This window comes from Triturus cristatus, chromosome 10, assembly GCF_964204655.1.
Source record: "Triturus cristatus chromosome 10, aTriCri1.1, whole genome shotgun sequence".
Taxonomy (NCBI): Eukaryota; Metazoa; Chordata; class Amphibia; order Caudata; family Salamandridae; genus Triturus; species Triturus cristatus.
The window spans coordinates 1,131,463,400-1,131,490,165 of NC_140593.1; the positions used below are offsets into that span (position 1 = coordinate 1,131,463,400).

The 26,766-nt window shown below is 42.0% G+C and overlaps 1 protein-coding gene across 1 annotated transcript in view; it reads right to left on the reverse strand.

The window, feature by feature from the left end:
• The window catches only part of PKD1 (polycystin 1, transient receptor potential channel interacting), a 408,256-nt gene that overhangs the window by 142,263 nt on the left and 239,227 nt on the right, over window positions 1-26,766 (reverse strand). Inside the window, exons 16-17 of the mRNA XM_085629406.1 lie at window positions 10,283-10,426; window positions 7,048-7,191 (exon numbers count right to left, since the gene is read on the reverse strand). Of these exons, the coding sequence (XP_085485532.1) occupies window positions 7,048-7,191; window positions 10,283-10,426 (288 nt within the window). The remainder of the gene's footprint in view (window positions 1-7,047; window positions 7,192-10,282; window positions 10,427-26,766) is intronic.

A 26,766-nucleotide genomic window follows, 5' to 3' on the forward strand; every position in this document is an offset into this window, starting at 1 on the left:
TTGATTGACCTTGTCTGCTGTTCAGACTAAATCCCAGGAAAGAAGAAAACGAGAAAACAACCGCCAGCTCTGTGCGAAAATACGATGTGGCACGACAGCAAACATGCCTACATAGTAATGTGGAAAGCTAATGCGGCCTGTCTCGTACACAGCTAGGCAAGTATAGGGAAAACTACAATGGGCCATGTACATAACACCTGACAATACCTTGTGTGAAAGGCACAATTTTCATTGTCATCACCATCATCATCAGTATATTTTTAGCCTAGCCATAAAATTAAAATGTAATAGTACATGATGGAACATCACATTATTAATACATTGTGAATAAGAGATACGAATGGTTAAAAACTTCTGGTTAAAAATACCAAAAAGTAGCCTAAACACAGTATCATTCAAAGCTCACACACTTCACTAATTTACAATGGAAAACTGTCTAAATTAAGGGCCAATGTACTGTGCAGAGCTCACTCCAGTACTTTTAAGAAAATAAAGAGGTTATTTACTGACATACAGCATGAGTGGTTGCGCAGTGCAAAGCTGCGCAAAGCAATGCAAAACACAGCACTGAACTATTTACCACTGAAATAAATCTGATAAATCTGAAAATTTGTCGCCAGTCCCATCTTCGCTTGGCTGTAGAAGCATTCAGACTCATCAATGTTAAGTGTCATTTGTCAACGGAACCAATGGATGTGATAGAATGAACATAAATCCAAAAATACGATCATAATAGGATGGTAATTTAAAAATAGCAGGTTAAAATCCAATCAAAACACAGATGTTGCCAAAGGTCAATGCTTTTACCTCTAAACTCAATGTGGAGTGAACTTGTCTGATCTTGTCATACGACACATTTATCTGGGTTATACATCGTTGTCCGCAAATGAATACCAAACCTCCTCCTTACTACCGTTATCACAACTTAACCCCAAAAGGCCCTTTAATTGCTGCACTGCCCTTCTACCTCCTGTGATCACACTTACTTCAAAGCGTTACCATATTCGCTTCTCGGCTAAACTGCCAAAAAAACTTCACGTCTTGCCGACTAAACGGTACTTCCGTATTTTCGCCATTGGTTCCGTTGACAAATGATCCTTAACAATGATGAGTCTGAATGCTTCTATGAGTTAGTGAGGACAAAGACAATCTTGAGACTGATCTGGTATTCTTGTATTTTTTCTTTTTAGACCCCTGAAGAAGGGTCCATGACAGACCCGAAATGCATTGGGTTTAATAATAACATTGCGTTACCCCAGAATGATGGAAATAAGTTAAATATTTGGTGACATTCCAGATGAATTAATAAATTGATGGAGTAATCAACGAACAATAACCATCAGAATTGTGTTTTTATAAAGTTGAATTGGGATGAGAAACACAGTCTTTCATTGAAGGTGCACACATCCAAGGGACTCGTTCGCCTGACCCATTGAGGTATATAGTGTTCAGGGCACTGTCAGGCACAGTGCAACGGATGAAGTAGCACACAACGAATGGAGAAGATTTTGGTAATATTGAAGAAAAAGAGTGCACTGAAGAAAAAAAACTGGCAGTAGGTATACTCCATCAACAGAGTATACATACCGACAATATATAAATTAGGCCAATCGTTCCATCTATACATTGAGTGTTGTGAGTGCAATTACTTGAATGCAATACCTGAATTCCAGGCACTATCATCTTCCGGATCAAGGCTCAGATTGATCAAGGGCTTACGTTGCCTCATACAAGGTGACGCAAGGCAACACAAGCCCTCAAGTCAAATTTACTAAGCCACGCAGAGCCACTTTGCATGGCTCTGCATGGCTTACTAAATCGGGAGTAATGTCAAGCCATCGCAGGTTACGTTACTTTGTGTTGAGACAGCGTTCCATACGGGAGCATGGGTGCTCCCACACATCCACCCATAGTTTTTGGTGCAGTCACAGAGTTACTAAGGGTAGTAACCCTGGGAATGCATCAAAATTATATGCCTTTCCAGGTGAGGCGTAACAAGAAGAAATATCTTAATTTATTTCATTATTTCCTCTTTCTACATGTGCTGCATTCTGCAAGATGTCAACATGAAATATGCTGTGTTTAGTTCTGTTTTCATGCATTGAGCTACACTAAAAGGGATGCATCTAATTCAGTGCCTACAAGCTGCTTTGGCACCACAGGCATAGGAAGATGCCATGGGCCCCAGTGAAAGCAATATAAATACACCCCCATATCACAGTAGATCCAGAACTGGGATGCAGAGGGTACCTCACACCCATGGGTCATGGTGCCACTGCACTCGCTGCACCACTGTTAGCTAAAGCACTGTCTGTCACAGGGACCTTGAGGACAGACGTAGTGTACAGCATGCTTTTCTGTACATGCTCAGGGATGCAGTCTGAGCGATGAGCTGTACCTGCTTTGAGACCTCTAATTACATCACGAAGCCTTGTGCAGAAATCCAAGTCACATTAACTGCTTTTGCTTTAGACAACAGGGAATAGTATATTTTTTAATGTCCATGAGTGGAGTAATCCAACAACAAGTGTTTCCTGGACACGTCTGTATCCGTTTCGGGAGATGCTGCCAGTTCTTACTCTTTACGATGTGCTGCTGACAAGCTCTCAGACCTTGCCAGCAGTTCCCAATGTTGCTTCTTCACACCCCACCCAAACAAAATGCCTGCCAGGGATATACGTAAAAATCCCACCCCTTGGGGGGGTTTAAACTGCTCCCCTTCCGCCTTTTGACCGAAGAAGTTCACCCACCTGTTTCAGGGTGGAATAGCATCCTCCCAGAGGGGAACCTGAACAAAGATTGTTTTTTACAATACAGGTGAAGTTAGGGAATAGGAAAGAAACCCAAGCATATCAGAAGCACAGCCCAGATCAACAGCTTTAGAGGGGACTCCTAAAGGACAATCATCTGTTTCTAAGTTCAAAACAAAGAAGTCTTGCAAAGAGAGAGAAGAGATGTCATTTACAGCATCTGTTATCATTTAGTGGTATCAGCTGTGTTTGCTTTCTTGCCATTAATAAACAGGGCAAGCATTCTACAAAATGTATAAATAAATGTAATAGAATTAACGTGGGGCCCTGAAAAAGCATAGGGTCTGGAGAACAATGCCTCCACTGCACTTTCCTTCTGACGGCCCAGGGAAAACCACCTGCACCTTCAAGTAGTTAAGAAGTGTCCACCGTCAACTCCAGAGGGCTAGAACATGCCACATTTTCCAGACACTACATTTAACTGTTTTCCATTTAGATATTTAGGGCTCGATTACGATGTCAGTCGGAAAGCATTTCAACCGAATCTGGCTGGGAATGGTTTCCGACCGAATCGTATTCGAGGAGTCTGCCCGACCGATTACGATGCTTCCGGATACCATTCGGTCGACTCCCATTGAATTCAATGGTAGCCTGTGTTCTGACCGAATACACAGGCTCCCATTGAAGAAAGGGGTGGCTAGGGAAAATCGTGCACCCTCTGGCGGGCACCCCTGGGTGCCTGCCACACTGTGCATGGCCTGAAAGGGGGATGCCTTGGGTACCCCCATGGACCCCAATCGGAAGGCTTCAGGTGAAGAGGGGCCAGCTATGGGCCCCCAAAGTCAGATTCCGACAGCCGATCTGTGTCGGGAACAACCGATTCGGAAAGGATTGCCGAATATGACTTCGTAATCGCTCGGTCGGAAATGCGGTCCGTAGACCTATTCGAGTCAGGTCCAAACGACTCGGTTCCTCCAAATGCCATCCGGAACAGTCTCGGAAAGTCCGAACGCTTTCCGAACATCATAATCCGTCGTTCGGAAAGCGTGCCGAATCAGTCAGAAAGACGGGTACCAAATCGGATCGAGAAGACACAAATCGGATTCGGAGCCTTTCTGAACAACATTGTAATCGACCCCTTAGAATGCAAATGTGCCTTATGGAATGTCAGACCCTGTTCACGGGGCCACAGATCAGGCAGGGGATATTGGGCCACAACCAAGAGGGTTGAGGGGCTTTACCACCTTTTTCCTGGGGCGTAACCTACTATGGCTCTGCAAAATGGGCCAGGTATAAACCTTTCCCCACTTAACTCTCAATAGTAGCGAGGGTGAGAAGTCACAGGCTTCTCCGAGAGGTTAGTGTGGCGGTACTCAGACTCAGGATACAACACTTTATAAAAGACAAGTACTTTATTTTATGGAACACACAGATTTTAACGATACATACAGAAATGCATGAATGCCCTGATTTACAGGTGCAAGTCTATGTTTCAAGGTCCTCTGAAGATTAAACCAGTTACCCCTTTATATGTCCCTCATCCCTGGTTGGTCTCCCCTTTCTAACGATCCCACTCCAGTACAGAGTTTGAGGTATTACCTATGGGAACAGCTCGTGCTCCCACCGTTTGGTCTTCGCACTCAGTCTCTAGGGCCTATACCCTGTCAGTCTCTCACCCAGTTTGTGGGCAACGCGCTGCGCCTGGTTGAAGGAAGCTTCCAGATTGTACATGGGAGTCCTCCCAGGAGCAGCATAGCAGCCGGAGGCACAGGTTCGGATGCTTCAATTGCAGTTCCTCTTGCAGGTGGCTGACGGTAGTTCCCAGTTCATGACGCAACTCACTCTGGCCCTCCGATGGGTGCTTAACTCATGGTGTGCTTCACACCAGCATGCCAGTGAGTACAACACACTTTTTTTTTTAGGGCAATGGCAATACACAAGCAGGTGGTGGTTCTTCGGTACGCATGTTGCCAGGCACGAGGCAACAACCTTGATTCTTTAGGAGGCACTCCTCTATTCACTTGGTCTTCAGGACTGGTCCCAACCCAACAGCTCAACTTGGACACTGTTGCACTCATGCAGCACACGTGTGAGGCACACAGGCCACCAGCAGGTACTTATCCCAGCTTCAGTCAAGTCTACACTCCGCCACGCAGCTGCCTCGGTAGCCACGATGAGGATGAATGACGAGGCTTGCACCGCCCGGACCGGCAGTACCACAGTTCCTTCAGCGCAGCGGCTTAGCAAGTCTCAGTCTAGCGAACACTACGCCTGAGTGGATTATGGCAGTCACTTTCATGATCAGCTCCTCCTGAAGGGTTGGCACTTCCTTCCCTCACTCACTCAGAGGCAGAATGTCATGGCACCCAGGACAGTCCACTAATTCTTCCTTCGGATCGGACTGCAGGGGTTGTTCCCGTGCCTCTGGGGCATTGACTGTCCGTGTGACACAGACCCCCTTGGCTGTGTAGTAGTCTCAGAGTACTCTGCAGAGCGCTCCCTCCTCAGTAGAAGAGACCACAAAGAGAAACACCCATGAGCCTTGGGCTCCCATGTTTATACCGATTTCACAGGCAGAGGATGTGTATTCCAAGTCTGCTTCCTTGAAACTGGTTTGGGTCGGTTCCCTTTTCATGTGTCCTGGTCAGGCCACCTTCCAGACCTAGCCTTGGTCGGCAATGATGCTCTGCCCAGCAGGGTAGTCTCCCGGTGGAGCGCCCCCCACAGAAGCACAAAGAGGTGAGAGCAGGCTGCACCCAGCTATTCCCAACCCCTCCTCACCGAGACCAGGAAGAGAGACAAGAGTCTGTGCCCCTTCAAACGACTCCTTTCCCTAACAACAGATACTGCAGGCCTAACCCTGCACCCCCGTGCATCTACCTATCGGTAGCTGCAGTCAGAGCCCCATGTATCAGTAAGGGTCCTGGCACTTCTTCTGGCAGCTGTTCAGCTTTATTCTTTCATGCAATAAATGTATGCATTCTGGGTATTGTAGTCTTTGTTTTTATGAACTCGCCTTTTAAAGGGATTTTTAAAAGAAAGCAGAACACTCGAAATATGGTGTCTGGATCACATGGAGTCATCATGTCAACCTAAACATGATGTATTCTGGGTATTGTAGTCTTTGCTGTATTAACTCACCTGATATTAGTGATTTCTAAAAGTAATCATATTACTGGAAAAGGGGATGAAACAGAGTCATCCGAACAACATAAAGAGAATTCATTCATTTGCATGCCAAAATATTACATGCAGAAATATCTGAAGTAAACATAGCATCCTGTTGTCTGATTAGGTTTTCATTTTCTAATTTTTGGACCAGTGGGGAGATATTTTAGCAGAGGATGGTTAGGACATGATCGTAATGCCAGGTGATATACTGACAGGGATATTCTGATTTCTCCCACAATGCATTATGGGAGTTGTGGCTGTTTCCTTCAGTTGAACCAGCTGGATTAACACACTCTCTAGCAAGAAAGAAAGCATTTGTGGAACCCCAGAAATATAACAATATATTTTAGGGAGACCGGGCGAGAGGGATGAATAATTCTTATTGTTCATAGTATGAGTAGTTCCTTCCAAATGATTACATGACACAGTGATTATTATATTTTTATCAGCATTGTTAAATTAATGCACCTGTGCGCACATCATATGATTTAAAATTTGCAAAGAGTGATAAAATATAAATCAGTGTGTCAATACGTATTGGCAGAAATGGTTTCTCCCAAGGATTACTGAACCTAGATTAACCCTCATCTCTTCACCTGTACAGTCTAATTAACTCCTGGATATATGTTCACATGCTACTGATTTATTAAGTGGGAATCCAGCAGCGGTTAATTTGGAACACGATGGGTGCAGGGGTACAAAGTTCTCCGTAGGAGCTTGCGGACAGCACTTCCCAAGGCTGAGGTTGCCAAACGCCAGGGCTGCCTAGACTGGATTCCCCTCATGCTCCCATGGCACTTTACATTTCATGTCTATTATCTGCCTTTCTTTATCTCACCATTTTTGTCTCAATCTTCCTGCTTCTTCCTTTTTGCCCTTGCTTTCTCTGCTTTTCCTATCTGTCTTTTTTCTCCATTATCTGTCCTTCTCCTCGTGCTCAGGGTCAAAGCCCGATGATGAAAATAAGTCCTGATCTCGAAAAATGAGGGTCAATACACATCAGCCGCCACCACCCCCGGCACAAATTAAGCCCTGGGATTTGGTGGAAGAAACAAGCTCTCAGTTCGTGTGAAATCACAGACATCTCCACCTTCACCTACCCCCTCGCAACAAGGTCAGTCCTTACCCCGGTACTGGCATCTCCCTGGCAGTTTCTGCAGCTGCCCTCCAGGTACAGGTAGGAACTCTTGCTGACTTCATAGACCGACTGCGCCTTGCAGGAGACACACTTCAATGACACGATCGGCATAGAACCCCTTTTGATGAGCACCTGTCAGGAGAGAAGGTCAGTAGACGGTGTGAGTAAATTAAAGGGACACGCTCACCTGAATGAGGCACCATGCATTGCGTCAGAAACAAGTGTTGCTTGCACAGAACCTGGGTCTAAGAAAGAGAGCAGGAATAATCTAATATATGTAAGGAAACACAAACACCAACCATCACCTGCAGAACATGTGCAAAACCCACAGAGGAATTCAGAGGATATTAGGTTAAAACCGGAAAGCACTTATAATGTTTTAATTGTGCACAACAGTGGTTAATAAACAGGCAGAAATCTGAAAAAGGATTGTGCAGAATTCCTGCAGAGTACAATAAGAAGCAGGAAGATGAAATGCTTTAATACAAATTCTGGAAAGGTCCTACTCCCACAGTGACCTTAAAAGCTGTGTACTGACTCTTTAAAATTGTTTTGAAACATGGCCAGTCAATTTAGCAATGCTGGCTGGAAACCACATTGAATTAAGACCTGCCTCTAGGAGGAAAGAGGAGTAAAGCATTGTATCCCACCCAGAAGCCAACAAGAACCATTAGACGTCAAACAAATATATTTTAAAACTCAGGAAGCGGAGAGGGAGAAAAAGGAGAGAAAATCAAAACCAGTTGAGATTATGTATTGACGTCACAATAATTAATTTTGTTGCATGAGCTGGGGTGGTGACAGCATGAAGTACCATTATGGACGTGTGAAAGACTATCATGTACAGAAATATCATCTGGTATAAGTATCGTCCTCTGGATATAATTTGCAAGGATACCGTCCTCCAATGGGGCAATTGGTTTGTACTCAATATTTAGGACACAATATTTATGTCAGACGATATTGTGACAACGATATGCTGCTATCACACCACAGTGCGTCAGTTCAAATTCTTATGGCTAGGGTGTCTAAACCGCGGGCATCAAAGTGCCCCAGTGAGCCCTTGGATATTGTCTGGACTTGTAGATTTTTACCGTCTTCCATCCCCATGAATAAGCCCCCACACTGCAGGAGGCAGTGCATGTGAGAGAGCCCCTACATGCATGGAGCAGGGGAGATGTTACTCAATCCACAGGTACAGAGGGATGCAGGTTCTCAGAGTACCCAGGAAGGCGCCACGTGGACTCACTGAAGACAACCAGGAAGACTGCCGGTCTCCCTGCTGCTCCAGTGTCCCCTGCAGCGACAGCGTAAGGAGCCTTCTGAGGCAAAGGAACATATTGGACTCATTTTAGTATTTGGAAAAACGCACTGGTCGAGACACCTCTCTTTCATCCAGGTCAGCGGTCCCTTCAAGCCACCGCGCTGCTCAGCTACATTATAAAAGCCTCCAGTGCTAAGATGATCACTGTCATCCTCATCAATATTAATCAGGAGAACAGTAATCGTGCTAATAGTAATAATAATAATGATCATGATGATAATAATAATAACAATAATAATCCTAATCCTAATAACGATAATCATAAGAATAATAATCATGATAATTACAATAATAATCGTCATGGTAATAATAACAATGATAATCGTATTAATAATAATGATAAGAATTATAGTTATAATAATCATAATACTAATCATAATAATAAGCATGGTAATATTAATAATGTTCATCATACTATTAGCAATAATAATCATACTCATGCTAATAATAATGCAATAATGATATTAATAATCGTAATCATTATAATAATGATAATCATAATAATACTACTCATTACCACCATGATAATAATGTAAATAATTATAATAATAATGATGATGATGATGATAATGACAATCATATTAATAATCATGATGATAATAATACATTTACACCCTCGCCAAAACTCACCCAGTAAGATTCCATCTATGGCCGAAACTGTGACCGCATGGAATTGCACCAAGGGTGCTTGTAATTGCCGTGTATTTGCCCCGAAGAAAGGCTGGCTCTGTGGCTTTGCGATGAACTAAAGACAGCTGTTGCTTTGCGCCCCCCAGAAGGAGGTTATCGGCTTGTCTGGAGCTCTCCCTTTCACACATATACCCTCTAACTCCTCTCTCCCACCAGACCAGACCGAGGAGAGTCAGATACCCCAGAGGGTAAATGTCCCCTAGCTGTCGCCAATGGCCGAAGCCTCTGCACTCACACACACCCTGACCTCATGAGCACACTTGAGCTCACCCCACTGGCTCAGGAGCAGAAGAGAAACCTATTTCTACATTCATATTCTCAGACTACAAAAGCACCTCAGCTGCGACTTAGGCCTCCACAATATTTTAGGATACCTAACTAGCACACTGCATATGTGGCCTTACCCAATATTGTCTGCAGGCAAATGCACGTGGCCCAGGGCTAAACAGCTGACTTTAGTACTTATGGACCAGGGTTCTAAACCTTGCTCCGGGACTTGACCAAATATAGGTTGAATCTGTGCAATTCATTTACTCCCCCCATTCTCAAAATTGCAATTGGGAGTAAAATGTAATGCAATTGTGAAATGTAATGTAACTATGATTCGCACGCTTAAGCTCTCAAATGACGTGCATGATCTTGCATCATCTTCCAGCACCTCCTAGTTTATAGCGCTTTGTTGCTACCCAGCTAGATCTGTGCTACACAACCCCAAATAAATAAAATCTATAGGAGTGATTTTTGCCCGGCTTCCTCCTCCCGGAGCACACTTAACTTTTAGTTTTCACCCCTCCTTTCATAACATGCAGTTGGAACCAGCATATTCACCCTCCGGGGGAATCTTGGCGCTGAACAACAGATGATCATTGTTGGCCATCTCAATGGTACTCATTTAATTGACTTCAGTGTGTTGAACCTTGTACTGTGAGGTCAAACAAAGATCCCTGGAGCAGATGAACCAGTCCACTGAGACACCAGACCTGGTTTCAATAGGATGTTGACGTTTGCTTATACTTGGGTGAACCGATGATGCACCATGTAGAGTTAAGAATATTTGCAACAAACATCCACTGTGACATGCTCTACTTTGTTCCCACTAGCACTAGAAATGGAGCATTTTCCAGTACCTACTAGAGCTGAAGGACACTTTAACCACATTAAGGCGGAAACATCAGGAAATGTTTAATAAATACTGTGCCTGGTTTTTACCGTCTGATTAGTGGATTCAGGGTGTCGTCCCGGCTTGCTGATGGTAAGGTCGAATGTGTATTCAACACCAGCCTCTAATTTATCTTTGGGAATAATGATTATGCCGCTTTTATTCAGATCTGCGTCACACCACGACAAAGAACCCTGTTAAAAGAGAAGTATTAAGTCAGAAAGGAAGAAATGTCCAAGAAGATAAGGAGTGGGGGGCAGCGGCTCATCGTGCCACCAGTTTATGATCACACTAAGAACCCATCATTGTATCCCTCTAGATAACTCATGTATTCTCAGTCACAGAACTCTGCTTTTGGAACCTCGCCTAGGACTTTTCTGGTAAACATTTGCCAATTTGAGAGGACTTTCTGTCCCAAGGCAATAAATCCCCTCTCTATAACTGAGTTGTGTATGTTCTTGATTTACACCTTCCGTTTCAAGTTCTTCTTTGCTGTTTGACTCCCTTCAGAAAGTTACGCCAATGTCATTCTTGATCATTAGGACTTTTTTCTAACAAGAGTCGGGATGTGGGACACACACAGCGTGCACACTCGATTGAGGACAAAACCAAAGGCTTTGTGCTAAAGCTCTGTTTCTTAGATGGTAGATGGAGGGACTCTGAAGCTAAGGAGAAGAATTAAGGACTCAAGAGGAGCTCAGTAATTACACTAATCTGATTTCTTCATTTGGTCAGAACAGGTCTTCGAAATGTAGCAGTTTTTTCACCATCTTCTGTACCTCGCAGATACTGATGCTGCCCGACACCATTAAGACTGCCACGCCTGGTCATTTTAGAATGGGTTGAGTGAGTATCTTTCACTGCTTCATTAATAATTATTGTTATTACAGTATCCCAAACCTCAACCAGCTCAGGGCTTGCACAATCATGCATAGTATTCAAGTACAAACTTGGTGCTTCCCTTTAACAAGCTACTTGTACCGTGAGGCATCTAGAGTAGACACCTTAGTCCACATGGCTTCCCTACACATTTGAGTGCTGTGCATATGAAAAACATGTCAAAGTGCTAATCAAAGATGCTGGCAAGAGATGTGAGATTACTGACCAAACTCAGCAGCTGTAGATGCATGATTATTGAGCAAACATAGAAGCAATTGGTCAAACAAGGAGGCAACAGATGTGTGATCACAGCACACAGCATTTTTTTTAATAACGGTCTTCGCATGCCTTCAGTAGAAAATGTGTCTATGAGAAATTGCAACACACTCACAGTGGAGAAAGAGCTCAGATACCTGGCGGTAATCCCCTTGGTATCACAACCTACCAACAATGAATAGGCCACGTTATAACGCATGCGATACATCACATGCCATTACAACAAGATCGTTACAACGACAGCAATGTTACATCGCATACCATTACAACGCAAGTCGTTACAATAACTTGCTGTAGGGGGGCGCACTGGATTTTGGAATAGTACAATTTACTTTTCCAACTACAGTCTGTGCAACAGTAGGGAAGCTGTTGGATTTTAAATCGAACACCTTCTGCCCCCTACAGCAAGTCATTGTAATGGTTTGCGATGTAACAACGCGGTCGTTGTAATGACCACGTTGTAATGGCATGCGATGTGTAAACGAGGTTTCCCCAACAATACTAGAGAACTCATTGAGGGTTAACCACAATGAAATAGGCCAACAATGCTCCTTCCAAGTTTACTCCAGGGTTCATCTGGCACCTCAAATGAGGAGTAGTCATCACCACTCTCGTCTGATCACTTGTCACAATTCGTTACCAATCTTTTGCCACAACCTCCACTATTTGGTCCATCCTTGTATACCAGTACTGTTGTCTCACACAGGCTTTAGTCATGTTCCTACCTCAATGTCCCTCACCAGCTAAATTCACAGTGTTTTCATGGACACTTATTGGAGGAACCCATTTATTCCCCATGGGTAACCTACCGTCACCATGCACAATTCATCTCTTACATACCAAAACTGTTTCATTGTTTCTGCCAAGGCCCTATACAGTGGCCACCTCAGGACCACTTGCTCAGAGACCCTGATTAAAATAGAATCCTCTGTTTTAGCCTGTTATCATTCTGTTTTGTTCTTCAGTCTATCAACGTATTTTATACTAGCACACACTCTTTATCCTTTAGCATTGACAGGCAATCTTGACAGGCAATTAGCCACTTTCTTCCTCAATCCTTGTAAATATTCCACCACAAAGTTGAAATCCCCAACTCCTCCCATCGACCTACTTATTTGAGGCCTTGCTCTTTCACTTCCTTTGCACGCAAATAGATTAACTGAAGACGTGCGATAACTTCTAACTACAAAAGATATGCTCCACAAGAAGAGCTCAATATATTGAATGGCCCAGAAACATGCAAGGGCCTCTTGTTCTATCACTGGGTAAGTTGCTTTCTACTCCTATAAGTGAGCAAGTAGTGATATGTCTACTCTCTCTTCTCCATTCTCCACCTGGGCAAGCAATGCACCAAATTCAAACAGATTAGCATCAGTTGTCAAAACTGTTCTTTTCCAAAAATCAAAATGCCCTAAAATAGACATATGCTCCACATTAAAAGCTATATGGCAATCAACAGCCCACTCGCATTTCTCCCCTTATCCAACAAATCTCCCATTATTAAGAACAAACTTTGAGCAGTAATCTGCTAACCTTAGGAAGGAAGATAACTGATCGCTGTCCTTTGGTATTGGTGCCTTAAACATAGACTGTGCCAAAACAGCGTTTGGACTAATTCCATCTCTGGGATTGATATGGCCTCAGTAAGTCATAAATCTACCCGAAACTTACACTTTCCTTTTTTGAGTGTCAGTCTGCTTTCTCAACTTTTTCAAAGACTTCCATCAAAACCATGTCATGTTCCTGCCTTTTCCGGCTGTGCCACAAAATGTCGTCCTTGAAAAATATCAGTTGTTTCACTCCCTTCAGTACTTTATTCATGACCTTTTTGAATAGCACTGCAGCTGAAAACAGCCCGAAAGGCATCCTGACTATAGGGTTCCAAAAAGAATCACAAATTAAGTCAAATACCTTGACTCCTCTTCCAATTGCACTGATGATATGGCAACGACAAGTCAATTGCAGTAAACAAATGTTTTCTCAAGTAGCAACAACTCATCGGAAATATTAGGAAGGGTCTGCCTATCTATCCTGGTGTTCCTATTCATGCTTCTAAGGCTGACGCACATCGGAGTACTTTTTTCTCATTGTTTTTTGACAAAACCAGTAGTGCCAACCATTTGGAAGACTCCAAACCTTCAATTAGTCCTAAATCATTCAATCTCTGAAACTCAAATTTCGTGGGTTCCAACATCAAAGTTCCTCACTTTATGGAGAACATGCCTTACTCTCTAGTTTAAAAAATTGCGAACAACCCCAACCTATCTTCAAAATCTTCATGAAACCTGGCAACAATCCCATCACCCTCATTTAAAATTAAACCATTGCTTGTTGAGATGTATTTGCATTCAGCATGATTACAAGATCAAGCTGATTTCTCCTACCAAAGAGATTGTCACTTCTTTTGCCTACATAGAATTTTTTAATGGTTGCCCTACCCCTGAAAATACTGTTCATGCTTTTAAGAGCTAACAGATGTATCCTGTTCCCCTCTATTCGATTGTATGGACACTGCTGTGCATGTTGTAGATGTTCGAGTATTTTTATGTATGCCGTGTCTTTATATGATTGGAAGTCGGTTGGGTATTTTAATGATTACAATGCTGTTTTCGTGCTTATAAGTATTTGTGTATCTCTGGGTACCTGTGCCCCCATATACCAGTCCGCGCGTTCTTCTTAATCTTGGTATTCTTAGTGCGGGCATTAATGGCGGTGTCCTCAATTGCGTGTAATGTATGTCAAAATCAACAACCACCATTAGCTAAACAACACCAACGCAGTGCCACCACCACCAACACAACAGTGCCAACACAAACTACCAACACAACTACATCCATATGCCTCATACTACTCTCATCCACTCTCAAACATTCTAGCACACACTGCTCTTCTCCGCAACTCTCTCCATCCTTCTGTCTGCCACTGCTCTTGTCCTCATCACTCTGCCCTTCTGCATCACACTGCTCTTCTCCTCCTCCTTCTCCTACAATCTCCCTAACACTGCTCTTCTACACCTATCTACTTCCTTATGCCTAATACTAAGCAAATAATGTTACCTTCCTGCTACCGCACACTACTCTTCTACTTCTCACGCTCCTTTCATATCCCTCCTACTACTCTTCTACTCCTCTCTCCTTCATTATTCCTCATACTGCTCTCCACACTTTCCTTCCTTCAAAAACACGCTAATCTCCTCCACGCTTTCTTCCTTCTCCCTCATACTGGGTTTATAACTGTCCTCCTCCCACCTGTGACGCTTCTGAGAAAAACAACATAAATTATCTAGTTATCGAATGCACTTTGATTGCATTCCAAGGATGTGTGTATACGCTATGCTATGCTCTGCTCTATTAACTCATGTGTAACACTGTATTTTTCCTATGTTATACTGTGCTCCTGAAACTGATGTAATTTTGTAACTTGCTAATCCTCATGTAAGTTGCTCTGATACCTCTGGGTCAAGCCAGCGCTATATAAAACTCTGCAAATAAATAAATAAATAAATACTTGTTTTCCCATAACCAGCAAAACTGAATTCTGTTTCAAGTAAGTTGATATTGTCACCTCCAACCATATTTTCCCATTGCTGGTCACCTATAATAGTGTAAGGTGATCCCAAATCAAGAAGCACTGTTGGTACTTTATCGCTAACCATTACCTTGGATTCAGGCATGATGAGTTCACATCTTTTCAGTATCCGTGACCATAAGAACAAACGTTTTCAAACTCTCTTGTACTTCTTCCACTTGTTGCACCTTTCCACACGCTTACATAATGCCCTTGCTTCGCACACTTTCTGTACCAGAACTTTCTAACAAAGAAATTGACACTGTTTGATCTATGACAAAGGCCGACACTCTGAAGCACCTGAATTCTTTTTGCCAATTTTTCACGATCAGCATGGTTTTCCACCTGCCCATTCTTTTTCTTTACACCCAAAATCCATCTCTTTTGCTACTTCTACCACAGTATTACTCTCACTCCTCATCTCTTTCACTCAAGTGGATATATGGCCCATCCTCTGCACAACTGCGATGGCCTAATTCGAATCAGGCTTCTTTGCCGGTAGTGTTTTTTAAATAGGGGTAATGATACACTGCACCAGTTGATGCCGTATCAAGGACTCGATCGAATCACCAAACATACATGTTCTTGTCAAGTTACTTGGATATGCAACAAAGTTCCTCATTCTCTATATTTTCCATTGTTAATGAGCAAAGAATTTGTGTCTTTCCCAAACGACCGTGATGCCTGCCCTTCCAGTCTCTTTACATACATTTAGTGCAAATCCTGTGGGTGTCCTTTGGCAGAAGCCAATGTAATTTCTTCAATACACTTGTAAATATTCATTCCATTAATGCCAAGATTATCCAGCAAGAACCCTTGCTTCCTCACAGGTGAAAGGTTATCCACACCAATGGCAATGAGGTAGGAATCAAACAGCTTTGCACTTTAGCCACAGTAAAAGTGGTTCACCAGCTTCAGAAAGAACTAGTGGGGACTGGGATATGTAAGCACAACACATAACACGTGTAAGTAAAACACAACAAACTAAGAAAATAGAGAAAGGGAGGCTGAGCTTGGAATGGACCAAGATGGCCGCTTCGCTGCAGCCCTGCACACCCTCGCCTTCTCAGTGCTCTTGGGGGCTGTTCTACTCCCTTTTTTTGGAGGCTGACATGATCCAGGTCACAGAGGTGTGAGTGGGGTTGAACCCGAGCCGAATTGGAGGGTCTGTTTGTCTGTGGGATCCAAGCACGCAGAGCTGAGATCTTGGTCGGACGCGTTCTTGAGTATTACGCAGGCTTTCCCTGGGTGGCTTGCTGAACCGGCTGTCCCCATTACCACCAGAGACCTGGACGCATCCTCCTTAAATGTCTGTGGCTCATTATGTGAGGGAGGGGAAATGCCCTCAGACTCATCACTGGCATGGAGGACACAATGACCGCAGAGAAGGCCAGGCGGTGATACGTGGCTAGTTGGTCTGCCAGACTGTACCTCACTGCATTTCATTCATGCAAGCCACCAGCTGAGGAAAGCTGCCTGGCTATCCAGTGGACGAGTGCATCCCCTACCACTGGGGGTGCCCACGGATCACAACACGCCTCTGCTGTGTGACCTGCAGATAGGTGAGCCCGATTCCAATCTGAGGAGTTCCTCAAACTCCAGAAGGAAAGGGTGGGATCAGTGGTTAGTAGTAGTTTACTGGTGGGAGCCATTGGAGAGTCTTCCCGCTCTTTCACCTCATTCAAGATTTGCAAAGTGGCCACTCTTATTAGACATAGACACCATTGTAGAGTCCTTAAGACTTGGACAGACATAGATGGAAATGGGCATTTTTCAAGGTAATGGATATTTAATAAAATGATGGTCATAGGCTTGACATATGCTTTCAATGTGAATAGGACCCAGTTTTTGGCCCGACTCTCTAGACTGTTTACTACTTTCGGGTGCACACCGGATCTCCTGGGTGGGCACTGGAACTTGACTCCAGACCCCGTTCTGGATAGTACCAGCTATCCTGCCACTTACAATTGTGCAGATAGTGCCCTCATCCGAGACCTTCTAACTGACCATGCATTCTCAGATGAGTGCTGCTTCCTACATCAGACAGACAGAGACTTTACCTTTCATTCCTGCCCCCATATTATGTATCTTATGGATGTACCCTAATTCTACAACAACACAGGGCCCGAGTTCCGCGCATTATGTATGAGAAAGGTGGGTTTGGTTGGCAAAAGAGACCGTCCTCTCCAAGGGAAGCAGTGGTATTCAGAAAGCACACCTTTCGTACCTAAAATGTCACCCTCAAGCATCTGTACTAATAATGATACAACATATGTATAAAAGCAATACTGCAATATTTAAAAAAATTAGTTCATGAGCTATGACCACAGAACATATAAAGCAGATGGCTATTATTAAGGTGACTGTGAGAGTGAACGCAACAAATGTTTCTATCATGGTTCACAGTACCATGTTCCGTAATTCCAACACCCACTGCTGTCACTCTCTACTCATTGAGTATGGAAGTAAGCTAACATTGCTTGTGGGGAAAGTGCCTCAGTGTTACCAGGCTTCAACTGGCAAGGCAAGGCGGGAGCCTTCTGTGATCAGAGTTCAGCCGAACGCAATTTTAGGTCCTTCGGTCCAACCTAGGTCTAAGAAGAACAGTTGTTCGTGGACGTAGGCCTCTCTAGCCTGAATGGTCAAATCTCAGTGTATATATAAACTGACCAATGCATCATTTAGATGATAAGCAAGACAAAAATGTGATGAAATATCCAGCCAGATCCTGCATTTTTTAGAAGCGCTACTTCTGTGCACATATCACTGTTATATCTCATATGTGTACTAGATGGCTCTGAAACAAAGATATTCTGGGGTACTTCGGTCAGATTCATGTCTCGTCTGCTGCTGATAAATGAACTAGAAAACGTTGTTGTTCAAGCTGCATGTGCCCTCGTGTCATGAAAACAAGCAAAATAACGAATTTAAAACGGACATTGAGGAGTTTGGTGGGAAGAAAATGATGGTTTGAGGTGAAAGGGAGGGGCACTGTTGGTTGTGGCAAAAAAGCATAAAAGCCACACAAACACTTGAGTATACCACTAGGGAGTGGCACTATGCAGCTACTGTACGGCATGCCAGGCAGTGGATCGAGCGAGGGCCGTGGTAAATGATTTGTTGGCCCAATATGGCAGAGGTTCATTGGAACCGCCTAAGAGAATGCTTGGGAAGGTAACAGTTAATTTATGCCGATATCACGAAGGAGCTCTGGATGTGTCCAGTGTTGAGATGCAGATCCACATTGGTGTCGTCATGAATAACGACAATAAAACTCAGAACACCAGCATGAAGCATTTCCTAGCAACATGGTTATCCTTGTGATCTTTTGGCACTTTTATATATTTCCATGGACCTCCACCCAACTATCATCCAACTGTACACACTTGTCACGCTCTACAAAATGATTCAGGCATTCTGCAGAAGTTGTATGACTTTAATCTTGTTGCAAAAATATCGAGTTGACACAAGCATTGTGTGAAAAATATTGTATTGTCAAGAATGTCTGAAACTGAATATTGCAGGTAAGAACATAGGGGTCGATTACAACGGAGGGCGGATCGCCACCGCCCGCCATAATCCACCACCCGCCACCCATTTCCCCCCCACCATATTACAATGGCAGTGGGGACCCTGGCGGACGGAAAGACCATCCACCGGTTTTCCGCCGGTCGACTTGTCGACCGGGCGGAAAAAGCCCATAACATGGAGGCTGGAAGACACCGGCGTCCATATTATGTAGCAGGCGGTCTTTTGCCTTTCCATGGCGGCATTGCCGCCATGGAAAGCCAAGCAGTCCTTGCTGTTGGGGGCCCGTAGCGAACCCCCAGGGTGTTGGGGGGTGGGTGGTGTACCCCCCTGCATTTGCATGAACAACGTGGCAGGCACCGCGCGGTGCCGGTCACGTTGTGCATTTAAATGCACAACTTGCATTTCTAACCTTGCGGCGGATGCTGCTGGCAGCACCACCCGCCGCAATGTTAGAAATGTGGGATGCGCCCGCCTGTGTGGCGGGCGCATCCAAATTGCACATGCGGGACCGCCGCATGCATAGCAGGCGGTCCCATTTCCCGGGGCTATGGCGGGCGGACAATGTCCGCCCGCCATGCTAATCAGCCCCATAGATTTTTTAGAGGATTTTATCTATTTTATAAATATAGTTGTATTGAATATTGTTTTCTTAATTATTTTGTTATATTCATTTTTGTGTTATAAGGTATTATTTTAATGTTAAGCATGTGTAAATATTTTTAGTATAGTTTATTTAATTTTGATTTAGTAATATATTTAAAGGATTTGTTTTATTTTACTTGAATTTATTGGCGGGTTTGTAAGAGAAAATTGTGCAAATTAAAAAAATATATATAATTGTTTTATGAACGACCTATGTTATAACTTTTAATTTGCCAGTTTGATTATTAATTATGCAATTATTTGTAATTTTTAATTGATTAATGACTTTGTAAATTATGTATTTGTTTTTAATAATTTGCATGTTAATTAATGGTATATTGATTACATTTTTATATAATTATTCATTTTCCATTTTTAGTTTTTAAAATAATGTGCATTGGTAATTGTTTTCTAGTATTATTTTAATTTGTTTTTGTGGGTATTGGATGATTAGAGTAGTAGAGTGGAAATTATTTTAAATCTGGATATCGTTTAATTTTTTTAATTGGTAAATACTTTTTAGTATTTTATTTATAATCTTGATTGTTAATGTAGTAACTTACAATTGTAATTATTTATAGTAATATGATTTAAAAACAAAGAATTTGACATAGTTGTAAAAATATGTTTTATGCTTATTTTTTTAACTATATTTAGTTGTTTTTTTGTCTTTGTTTTAGGAATGGGACGAGTAAATCTGAGCCTTCCAAATGTAACACTTTCACTACTTTTGCTTACACTGGAGTAGTAATAGTCAATCTGGCCTCTTCAACGTCCAACACTTCCCCTACTGCTGCTTAGATTGCAGTGGGAATAATACATCTGATCCCTCCATAGTCCAAAACTTTTTCGACTATTGCTGAGATTGGAGTAGCAATAGTAAATTTGAACCCTCTAAAGTCCAGCACTTTCCAACTGTTGCTCTGGTTGGAGTGGGACTAGTAAACATGACTCCGCTGAAGTCTAACACTTACTCTACTGTTGCTTATGCTGGAGTGGGAAGAGTAAATATGACACCTCCAAAATCCAACACTTTCCCTACTGTTGCTTAAGTTGAAGTTGGAATAGTAAATCTGACCCCTCCAGAGTCCAACATTTTCACTATTGCTGCTTACATTGGAGTGGAAATAGTAGTTGTGACACCTCCAATGCTTTCTTTACTGTTGTTTAGTTTGACAATAGTGAATTTGACCTCTCCAAGTCACATTTTGTATGTGGATTTTTTGTTTTTAATTTTTAAGATGTATTTTGTGATTTAATTTGAACATTTATTTTAATTTAAATGATTATATAGTTTTTTAGTGTACATTTTTCAATGTATTTTTTGTAATTTTAATCATTGAATTATCCATGATTTTTGTTATATATATATATGTATATATGATTACGGTTCTTTCCTCCAAGCACCAATTCAAAGAGAGAAGAGACGGCACACCAGGAAACGGCACAAACGAACTTTATTTGTGCGCTAGCTTAATCCAGGACGACGCGTTTCGGCGTTAGCCTTTGTCAAGTAACTTCCTGTATTCCAACAGCCGTAGAAATACATGCTCGAGGTTAATAAACATAAAAGAAATACTACTATTGTATAGCATAGCATGAAACGTAATTTCGAACAGAAATCTTTTGCCTATAATTGAGTCAAAATGGCAATCATAGCAAAAATCTAATCAACAATTCATGAATTAACAAACCATTGTCATGACTTAGTGCGGTTGCATGCAAAAAGAACGAACAAGTCGTATTTCCAACAATTAAACATGACGAGTGTGCATATTGCAGATAATTTGACTCGTACTTCTTATGTGTCCACGTTTTAGATATTTACAGTGCAATTGCTATCCAATGATCCTGCCATGTCGAATATTTGCATCGTTAATAAATGAACAATAAAGTTTTCAAAATTCTAAATTGTTAAAATTCGACATGTGTTCATGATTCTCCATTGCCGTTATTTTACACAAAAATCAACATGATGAGAAAATAGTCATTCCAGATATATTTGGGGATAAAATACAGTCCCCAGTGAAATAACATGATATTATCGCAATTGCGCTTTCATGATGGTGGTATTAATTCTCATGTGTCTAATTGTGTACTTTTATTTTTATGTTTTGGCAAAATCATGTGGGCAGAAATTTTGTGGTGGTTTAGTTCATGTGGGATACAGGAGGTGGCCCTTAATAAGTGCTAGGTATAGGGAGTGTGGGAATGAAGTGCATAGTTACAAATGTGAAGAAAAGGAGGGGGTTTTTTTCTCTCTCTCTAGGACCTATACAGGACAGAATGCCTCTACCACGATTGTGGCCATTGATTAATACGACCCCCATTGGGGCACGCAAAACTATCCGTAAATGTCCTGTGACCCCGACTAGGTAAAAGAATGTGAGATCTAAAAAAATTATAATACCGTAACCATTAAAATCCCAGCCAAAATTGTTGGGAAAGAAAACTTTGGTACTTCCATGTAGAATGTGGCGAAAAATAGCAGATTATAGCCCTATGTGGGTTGCAAGTTCCTCCCCACTATTGAGGCCCTTAGGCGCCTTGCAGTCCAAATCTATAATAAATTTAGACTCAAGTATTCTCAAGTATTTCTCCCGATCACCTCCCCGTGAGTGCTTAGGGATTTTCTCAACTCCAAAGAATCTTAGGCTGCTGTTGTTACTGCTATGGCATTCAGAATAGTGGCGTGCCACAGGGTAGTTGCTGTCACAATTAGTGATTGCACGTAGGTGCTGTAATATTCTCAATTTTAGAGGCAACTTTGTGCTGCCCACATACCGGAGGCCACACGGGCATTCCAGTATGTAGACAACAAAGTCGCTAGTGCAGTTAATCATTTGTTGGATCGGACGTATTTGCCCAGATCCTGTGGTGTATTGTTTGCAATTTTTGCCATTGCGGTCAGCCTTACACATGCCACAGGTGGTGAAGCCATTGGGCATTTTTAGCCACTGTGATCCAGTGCCTTCATCTTGAAAACTGTGAACTAGTCTGTCCCTTAATGACCTTGCTTTTCTGTAGGTTACCTGTGGTCTTAATCCCACACGGTCACCAATAATAGGATCAGCAGTTAGTAGATTCCAATGTTTCTTTAAGATTTTTTCCAATGTCCATGCACCTCTACTGTACTGGGTTATCATTCTGGGTGTATCAAATTTGATTTCTTCGCCCTCTTCTCTCCTAATACTAGTTTTGGAGGGTTTGAATAACAGGTCATGTTGCTTTAAGTCCTTAACTTTGTTTCTGGCTGTTGTCAGGATTTGTTAGCATGGTTTCTTGTTCTTTCAAAAAGTCCTCCTCTGTACTGCATGCGCGGCGGGCTCTTAATAACTCCCCATAGGGTATGCTGGATTTCAATGGTACTGGGTGGTGACTAGCAGCATGTAACAATGTATTGCCAGCAGTTTGCTTGCGGAAAAGGCGAGTGGTAATTTGGCTTTCTTTTATTTCTACTGCAATATCTAAAAATTCACAGTATGAGGTACTTAAGGTATATGTGAATTGTAGATTCAAGTCATTGTTTCCCAGTTGTTCGATGAATTCTTTGGCCAGATTTTTTGAACCATTCCATATAAGGAACAAGTCATCTATATATCTGATCCATACTAGTATGTGGTCAGTATATTTTTGTAGATGTTGTTTCCAAACCACTTGCTTCTCCCACCAGCCCAGAAATAAATTTGCCAGACTGGGGGCAAAGCAAGTACCCATCGCGGTACCAGACCGCTGTCGATATAGGGACTTTTCAAATAGGAAGATGTTATTCTGGAGACAAAAAAGCATCATTGCTTCCAACATTCTGTTATGCTCCCAATAATCAATGTGTCTACTTTTTAGAAAATACATGCAGGCAGCTACCCCTTTGCGCTGGTCAATACAAGTGTAAAGGGAGCAGATATCCAAGCTAATCATCATGTATCCCTCTTCCCATTGTACACCATATAGTCTACGCAGAAAGTCAGAGCTATCTTTACAGTAAGATGTTAAATTTAACACGTATTTGGACAGATACGAATCAAGAAAAATAGATGTATTTTCTAGGAGTCCCCCATTAGATGAAACGATAGGGCGTCCTGGTGGTGCAGTGGCATTTTTGTGTATCTTCGGTAAAAAATATACACATGGTACACGTGGTTTTTCAGTTCTTAAAAAATTATATTCATCGCAGTCAATGAGGCCCTGAAAGTACCAGTTACTTAAAAGTCTATGATAGTCTAGAATAGTCTGTTTGTACTGACTCCAGTCGATAAGTTCATAGCACGTTTCATCCACAAGTTGTCTCATTGCCTCTGATCTATAATCTTCAACATTCATTATTACAACGTTGCCCCCTTTATCAGAGGGCTTGATAACGATTGTTGAGTCCGATTCCAAAGTTTTGAGTGCATTTCGTTGTGCCCTTGTTAAATTATCCCACTTGGAATTTTGTATTGTATTCCTTGCTTTCTTTAGCTCCAGAATAACAGCAGAACTGTAAGCTTCGATATTGTCATAGGGGACATTGGGATTAAATTTCGATTTTCTTTTTAATCCACTATGCCCACTAGGAGCTCCATATGTTATATATATATATATATATGCTCGCTCACTCCTTTATCCTTGCTGGTATAAGGAAAGCACTCACTTAATTCATCCGCTCTGAAACATGTTTCAGAGCGGATGAATTAAAAGAAATTTGAAAGAAAACCCCCTGTGAGTGCTTTCCTTATACCAGCAAGGATAAAGGAGTGAGCGAGCATTGTTAACGCGGATGCACCTCCACGTACGAAGCACCCGTCCGTGAGTGCGCTGGCCTGAGGTGCAGTTGGAGCGATTATATATATATATATATATATATATATATATATATATATATATATATATATATATATATATATATATATAGTGTGTGTTTAATTATTTTTACTTTTTATTTTATTATTCATGTATATCTAATAATTTTCTTTACATATTATATTTATTTGTATACATTTATTTTAAAACATAAATTTTTATATTATATATGTAAGTTATCAAATGTATTTATATTTTTTGCATTATATGTATTTTTTAAATGTAATATTGTTTTTAAGTTAATGTATTTATTAAATTAATTAAAAATTTTAAACATTTAGAATTCAATATATTTACCTATTTTGTGACAATATTTTGGTTTTCCATAATTATTCAGTCAATATGTTTGTACTTAACAAACAAACAGCCTGATTTAGAGTTTGGCAGATGAATGACTCAGTCACAAACACTACAAATATCCCGTGCGCCTAATTACAATTACAACTGCATTATATCCTATGGCACTAGTAATTCGATGGATGAGAGATCTATCACATTTGTGACAGTCTACCAAACTCTAGATCAGGCCCTAAATGTGTGTCAAGTTTTTTTTTTTTTTTGCTATATTTAGTATTGCAAGATTTTTGTCAGTGATATTCTGCCAAACAAACCTGCAGAATTGGTAATAAAAACCATGCATTTTCTAAAGCTTGGTAACATTGCCCATTGGTGAGTGAGGGCCGGTGGTTGCAGGTAGTGGTCACTGGCACGCATTTTTAGGGACTGGAACTTATTTTTCATCATCAGACTTGGATGCACAGCAAGGGAGAGCAAGGCAGAAAAAGGGGAAAGAAAAACAAAGAGAGAAAGCACAAGTGTCGGGCTCCTAACAAAAGCTTTGTGCCCCTGTACTTAGTATTTTACAAATTGAGCACTGCACTGGTGCAAATTCCGCCCCACACCTCGCTCTTTCATTCGTCTTTGTGACATCCTTTGCTTGTAATGTCCCTTTGATTTTTATGCTTGGCTGTTACCTCTTACTCCAAGGACCTTTATGTTTTTAAGTCAGTCAACCAATCACTGCTCAAAGAAACCAGCAGGAATTCATATTTTGTCTGATGTACACTATTCGGCTCAGATTTACAAAAATTTGACACACGGCAGGGCAGCAAGCAAAGTTTCTGCGCTGTGGTGAATGAACTGGAACAAGGAGAACTGTGCCATATGTACAAAGAAGTGGTGCTGTGAAGTTCTCTCTCTACGCTAATGCAGCCGCGGCCCGTGCAGGTAAGAGAGATGGGGCCCGGTGGGGGGGATTTCGACAGACGATGACTAGGGACAATTAAATAAATAATTAATTTTCCTTCTTTGTCGTCTGTCGAAATCCCCCACCCACCGCCCCACCATTCTTACCTGCACAGGCTGCGGCTGTGCTAATGTACTTTAAGCAGTCATGAGCCAATGCGAGCACCATAGTGCCCTTGTGCAAGGGTGTCTGCGTTCGGGTCAGTACAGTTTTAGTGCAGGAAGCTGCCCTTCCTGCACAAAAACTATGCTTTAAGACAATATCCTATTTGATGTGTGTTTCAAATATTTCTCCTTGTTATGCTAGGCTTGGGGAGGTACAGGATTTCAGTGCAAATCCAGTTATACAATTCTTTGTAGATATGGATTTGCGTCAAAATCCATGGGTGAATGCACAGAAACGCCCATGCATCACCCATGGAGCACCCCCTTGACGCAAGACAGTGCATTGCTCTGCCTTACTTTTGGTTACAAACCAATGCAAATCGCCATTTGCAGAAGCTGGTAAATATTTGTGTCGAGTCTGCATTAAAAAAGTAACACAAACCCAAGGCAAAATCTGTATTAGTGCTGCTAAACAATTGTCATCAACATCAGGAAGGCCCAGAAAACCCAACATGACATTAGAGCACGAGAAAACAAAGATGAGGTGAAGAAAAGCAGAGAGGAAAGTTTTGATGTGGCTCCTAAAACTAAGTAATTTGTAGGTTGCAATGCTAGCTGGCTCATTGCTTGCTCAGCATTTTGGGATAAAGTGTTCTTAAAATCTATTCTGCGTCAAACAATCTAATAATGGTCTGCAAGGAGGTCAGACAAAGAAAGAGTGAAAAGAACAGTTAGTTTGGCATTTAAAGCTGGATTTTGATATTACAGCAAGGACAGCATCTTTCTTGCACGGATCCTGTAAACAGATAGAGCGGAAGACATGGAATCGTTCAATGGCTAGTGGGGTTTAGTGAGGCAGCTGTGCTGGCAGCGATGGCTGGGGACCAGGTGCAGACAGCCTCAGCGTAATCTTGTTACCCAAATAACCTGAGTCTTAGCCCGATGACCTGGAGGTGCGAAGGGTCCCAATGGCCTGAGGATGTCTTCCTGGAGAGGAGGAAGGGAGCTAAGAAAAGTCTTGCCGGTGTTAGTTCATCTTTAAGACCGAATTGCCCTTGTGTCCCAAAAACGTATACAATTAAATTTGACCAACAACAGAGAAAAGGACAGTGAGAAATGTAACTTCAGCTGATGTTTTTGGAAAATAACGTCAGTTGTGAATATGGGTTGTAACCAAAATACAGGTAGTAACAAAAATTTGAGAATTTATGGAATGCGTTCTGTAATTCTGCTTTTGGAATTTTATCAAGGTGGAAATTACCGCAGAGTGCAGTGGCTGTAGAATATTTGGTAAAGAGCAGGCTGTGAGTACCCGGTAAAGATGAATTGGCTTTTGTACAAGAACCTGATACTATAAATCGATGATTCTGAAGAAATTATATCTGAGGTGTAATAATATTTTATCTTTCTTTCAATCAAGGGTGTGGTAAACTAGTCAGCAATAGCGGAA